The sequence below is a fragment of the Triticum urartu genome, unplaced genomic scaffold (assembly GCF_003073215.2).
Source record: "Triticum urartu cultivar G1812 unplaced genomic scaffold, Tu2.1 TuUngrouped_contig_3724, whole genome shotgun sequence".
NCBI lineage: Eukaryota > Viridiplantae > Streptophyta > Magnoliopsida > Poales > Poaceae > Triticum > Triticum urartu.
The window spans coordinates 500-6,016 of record NW_024114268.1 but is presented as its reverse complement, the minus strand read 5'-3'; the positions used below and the strand labels follow the sequence as shown (position 1 = coordinate 6,016).

At 44.7% G+C, this 5,517-nt stretch overlaps 1 protein-coding gene across 1 annotated transcript; it reads right to left on the bottom strand.

Moving 5' to 3' along the window:
- Positions 1-4,186: 4,186 nt before the first annotated feature.
- Positions 4,187-5,102, bottom strand: LOC125527376 (merozoite surface antigen 2-like). The gene is made up of 2 exons (XM_048691887.1): positions 4,699-5,102; positions 4,187-4,610 (listed from the first exon to the last, which is right to left on the bottom strand). The coding sequence occupies exons 1-2, from the start codon at positions 4,951-4,953 to the stop codon at positions 4,278-4,280; spliced, it is 588 nt and encodes a 195-aa protein (XP_048547844.1). The 5' UTR covers positions 4,954-5,102; the 3' UTR covers positions 4,187-4,277.
- Positions 5,103-5,517: the final 415 nt, after the last annotated feature.

Here is a 5,517-nt window from a genome sequence, read left to right as displayed (position 1 = left end):
AAATAAATGGATCTTTAAGAAGAAGACTGACGCTGATGGTAATGTTACTGTCTACAAAGCTCGACTTGTCGCAAAAGGTTTTCGGCAAGTTCAAGGGATTGACTACGATGAGACCTTCTCACCCGTAGCGATGCTTAAGTCCGTCCGAATCATGTTAGCGATTGCCGCATTTTATGATTATGAAATTTGGCAGATGGATGTCAAAACTGCATTCCTGAATGGATTTCTGGAAGAAGAGTTGTATATGATGCAACCGGAAGGTTTTGTCGATCCAAAGGGAGCTAACAAAGTGTGCAAGCTCAAGCGATCCATTTATGGACTGGTGCAAGCCTCTCGGAGTTGGAATAAACGCTTTGATAGTGTGATCAAAGCATTTGGTTTTGTACAGACTTTTGGAGAAGCCTGTATTTACAAGAAAGTGAGTGGGAGCTCTGTAGCATTTCTGATATTATATGTGGATGACATATTATTGATTGGAAATGATATAGAATTTCTGGATAGCATAAAGGGATACTTGAATAAGAGTTTTTCAATGAAAGACATCGGTGAAGCTGCTTACATATTGGGCATTAAGATCTATATAGATAGATCAAGACGCTTAATTGGACTTTCACAAAGCACATCCCTTGACAAGGTTTTGAAGAAGTTCAAAATGGATCAAGCAAAGAAAGGGTTCTTGCCTGTGTTACAAGGTGTGAAGTTGAGTAAGACTCAATGTCCGACCACCGCAGAAGATAGAGAGAAAATGAAAGATGTTCCCTATGCTTCAGCCATAGGCTTTATCATGTATGCAATGCTGTGTACCAGACCTGATGTGTGCCTTGCTATAAGTCTAGCAGGGAGGTACCAAAGTAATCCAGGAGTGGATCACTGGACAGCAGTCAAGAACATCCTGAAATACCTGAAAAGGACTAAGGATATGTTTCTCATATATGGAGGTGACAAAGAGCTCATTGTAAATGGTTACGTTGATGCAAGCTTTGACACTGATCCGGACGATTCTAAATCGCAAATCGGATACGTGTTTTTACTGAACGGTGGAGCTATCAGTTGGTGCAGTTCTAAACAAAGCGTCGTGGCGGGATCTACATGTGAAGCGGAATACATAGCTGCTTCGGAAGCAGCAAATGAAGGAGTCTGGATGAAGGAGTTCATATCCGATCTAGGTGTCATACCTAGTGCATCGGGTCCAATGAAAATCTTTTGTGACAATACTGGTGCAATTGCCTTGGCGAAGGAATCTAGATTTCACAAGAGAACCAAAGACATCAAGAGACGCTTCAATTCCATTCGGGATTTAGTCTAAGTGGGAGACATAAAAATTTGCAAGATACATACGGATCTGAATGTTGCAGACCCGCTGACTAAGACTCTTCCACGAGCAAAACATGATCAGCATCAAGCCTCCATGGGTGTTAGAATCATTACTGTGTAATCTAGATTATTGACTCTAGTGCAAGTGGGAGACTGAAGGAAATATGCCCTAGAGGCAATAATAAAGTTATTATTTATTTCCTTATATCATGATAAATGTTTATTATTCATGCTAGAATTGTATTAACAGGAAACATAATACATGTGTGAATACATAGACAAAAACAGAGAGTCACTAGTATGCCTCTACTTGACTAGCTCGTTAATCGATGGTTATGTTTCCTAACCATAGACATGAGTTGTCATTTGATTAACGGGATCACATCATTAGGAGAATGATGTGATTGACTTGACCCATTCCGTTAGCTTAGCACTTGATCGTTTAGTTTGTTGCTATTGCTTTCTTCATAACTTATACATGTTCCTATGACTATGAGATTATGCAACTCCCGTTTACCGTAGGAACACTTTGTGTCCTACCAAACGTCACAACGTAACTGGGTGATTATAAAGGTGCTCTACAGGTGTCTCCGAAGGTACTTGTTGGGTTGGCGTATTTCGAGATTAGGATTTGTCACTCCGACTGTCGGAGAGGTATCTCTGGGCCCTCTCGGTAATGCACATCACTCAAGCCTTGCAAGCATTGCAACTAATAAGTTGGTTGCAGGATGATGTATTACGGAACGAGTAAAGAGACTTGCCGGTAACGAGATTGAACTAGGTATTGAGATACCGACAATTGAATCTCGGGCAAGTAACATACCGATGACAAAGGGAACAACGTATGTTGTTATGCGGTCTGACCGATAAAGATCTTCGTAGAATATGTAGGAGCCAATATGAGCATCCAGGTTCCGCTATTGGTTATTGACCGGAGACGTGTCTCGGTCATGTCTACATAGTTCTCAAACCCGTAGGGTCCGCACGCTTAAAGTTCGGTGACGATCGTAATTAGGGTTTTTGTGTTTTGATGTACCAAAGGTTGTTCAGAGTCCCGGATGTGATCATGGACATGACGAGGAGTCTCGAAATGGTCGAGACATAAAGATTGATATATTGGAAGCCTATATTTGGATATTGGAAATGTTCCGGGTGAAATCGGGATTTTACCGGAGTACCGGGGGGTTACCGGAACCCCCCCGGGGGTTATTGGGCCTACATGGGCAATAAGGGAGAAGAGGAGGGCCGGCCAGGGCAGGCCGCGCGCCCCCTCCCCCCTAGTCCGAATAGGACAAGGAAGGGGGGGCCCCCCTTTCCTCTTTCTCCCTTCCTCCTTCCTTTTTCCAACAAGGCAAGAGGGGGGAGTCCTACTCCCGGTTGGAGTAGGACTGCTCCAGGCGCACCCATAGGGCCGGCCGCACCTCCCCCTCTCCCTCCTTTATACACTGAGGCAAGGGGGCACCCCATGACACACAAGTTGATCCTCGTGATCGTTCCTTAGCCGTGTGCGGTGCCCCCTTCCACCATATTCCACCTCGGTTATATCGTAGAAGTTCTTAGGCGAAGCCCTGCGTCGATAGAACATCATCACCGTCATCACGCCGTCGTGCTGATGAAACTCTCCCTCAATGTTTTGCTGGATCGGAACTCAAGGGACGTCACCGAGTTGAACGTGTGCAGAACTCGGAGGTGCCGTACGTTCGGTACTTGGATCGGTCGGATCGGGAAGACATACGACTACTTCCTCTACGTTGTGTCAACACTTCCGTTGCCGGTCCACGAGGGTACGTAGACAACACTCTCCCCTCTCGTTGCTATGCATCACCATGATCTTGCGTGTGCGTAGGAATTTTTTTGAAATTACTACGTTCCCCAGCACCGTCGATCTTGAGTCACCAAAACCCAAAATGATGGCTTTAGGTGGTTTCGTCGACCCCGAGCCACCCTAGACCCTAGATGATGGCTTTAGGTGGTTCCGTCGACCCCGAGCCACCCTAGACCAAAGTTGATGGATTTAGGTGGTTCCGTCGATCCCGAGCCACCAAAACCCAAAATGATGGCTTTAGGTGGTTCCGTCGACCCCGACCCACCCTAGACCCTAGTTGATGGCTTTAGGTGGTTCCGTCGACCCCGAGCCACCCTAGACCAAACTTGATGGCTTTAGGTGGTTCCGTCGATCCCGAGCCACCCTAGACCCTAGATGATGGCTTTAGGTGGTTCCGTCGACCCCGAGCCACCCTAGACCAAAGTTGATGGCTTTAGGTGGTTTCGTCGACCCGGAGCCACCAAAACCCAAAATGATGGCTTTAGGTGGTTTCGTCGACCCCGAGCCACCCTAGACCAAAGTTGATGGCTTTAGGTGGTTCCGTCGATCCCGAGCCACCAAAACCCAAAATGATGGCTTTAGGTGGTTCCGTCGACCCCGAGCCACCCTAGACCAAAGTTGATGGCTTTAGGTGGTTCCGTCGATCCCGAGCCACCAAGACCCAAAATGATGGCTTTATGTGGTTTCGTCGACCCCGAGCCACCCTAGACCCTAGTTGATGGCTTTAGGTTCCATTTTGAGTACTCATCAACATATCAATCATAAAAAGAACCATTTTGAGCATAGACAACATATCAATAACTCCATTAATATATCCAGCATATCAATAACTCCATTTTGAGTACTCATCAACATATCAATCATAAAAAGAACCATTCTGAGCATAGACAACATATCAATAACTTCATTAATATATCCAGCATATCAATAACTCCATTTTGAGTACTCATCAACATATCAATCATAAAAAGAACCATCCAGGCTTGCATAATATAATGAGTACTCATCAATAACTCCAGCATATTAATAACTCCAGCATATTAATAACTCCAGCATAATATGGCATTGATTCTTAAAGTACACCACCAAAGCAAGATCACATTGTATCACAGGATGCAAGAACACACACATGAATTATCTAGTTACCACTTGCATAGAAGTAGCTCCTCCATCCACTATGTCTACCACCAGCACCTCTCCCAGTAGTAGATGTGGAGGGAGTAGTAGATGTGGAGGGACCAGATTGCCTTGGGGCAGAGAATGTACCTCTCCCTCTCCCAGCACCTCTCCCAGCACCTGGTGCAACACCTCTACCAGCACCTCTCCCAGCAGCACCTCTCTCAGCTCCTCTCCCAGCTCCTCTCCCAGCACCTCCTGTTCCAGCTATTGGTGTTGTTGTAGGGGCTGGATGAGAAGTTCTTGCTGCTGGTGTAGTAGCAGCAGCACCAACATTGGAATTCCTTGCAAGAGGCTTGCATAAACAAGAAGCAAAATGAGTTAGTACTTAAAAAATGGAATGTACAAGAAGGAAAACATGTTACTACTTATAAGAGGATCACCACATGTTTGTTCTTCCTCAAAGCCAGCTCACGCTTCAACTGCTTCATGCAGCTTGTGTACCTATGTCCTTGCAGTCCACAATTGCCACATGTTATAGTCCCCATTCTTGATGTGTCCTTAGGCTTTGGAACTTCAAATTTCCCCTTGATCCTCTTCTCTTTCTTTCTTCCTCTCTTCACTTTAAATGCAGGTGGGTCAATGTCTGGACCAGGGGTCCTTGTCCAGTCATGCTCACCAGGAACTGGATAGATCATTGGTTCATAAGCTGCCACATAAAATGCTTTCTTGAAGAACTTGCTTACATAATCCTCTGGTTTTCTTTTGCCCTTGTTTATTGCTGAGATGGCATGGTTACATGGGATGCCAGTGAGGTCCCATTTTCTGCACCCACATGAAGGAAATATGCCCTAGAGGCAATAATAAAGTTATTATTTATTTCCTTATAATCATGATAAATGTTTATTATTCATGCTAGAATTGTATTAACCGGAAACGTAATACATGTGTGAATACATAGACAAACAAAGTGTCACTAGTATGCCTCTACTTGACTAGCTCGTTAATCAAAGATGGTTATGTTTCCTGACCATGAACAATGAGTTGTTATTTGATTAACAAGGTCACATCATTAGTTGAATGATCTGATTGACATGACCCATTCCATTAGCTTAGCACCCGATCGTTTAGTATGTTGCTATTGCTTTCTTCATGACTTATACATGTTCCTATGACTATGAGATTATGCAACTCCCGTTTACCGGAGGAACACTTTGGGTGCTACCAAACGTCACAACGTAACTGGGTGATTATAAAGGAGC

Excerpts from the sequence above, each read along its gene's own strand:
- LOC125527376 (XM_048691887.1), bottom strand. The coding sequence starts at position 4,953 with ATGATCTATCCAGTTCCTGGTGAGCATGACTGGACAAGGACCCCTGGT. Across the intron at positions 4,611-4,698 it reads TGAGGAAGAACAAACATGTG|CCTCTTGCAAGGAATTCCAA; the intron begins GTGATCCTCTTA and ends TGTTTATGCAAG.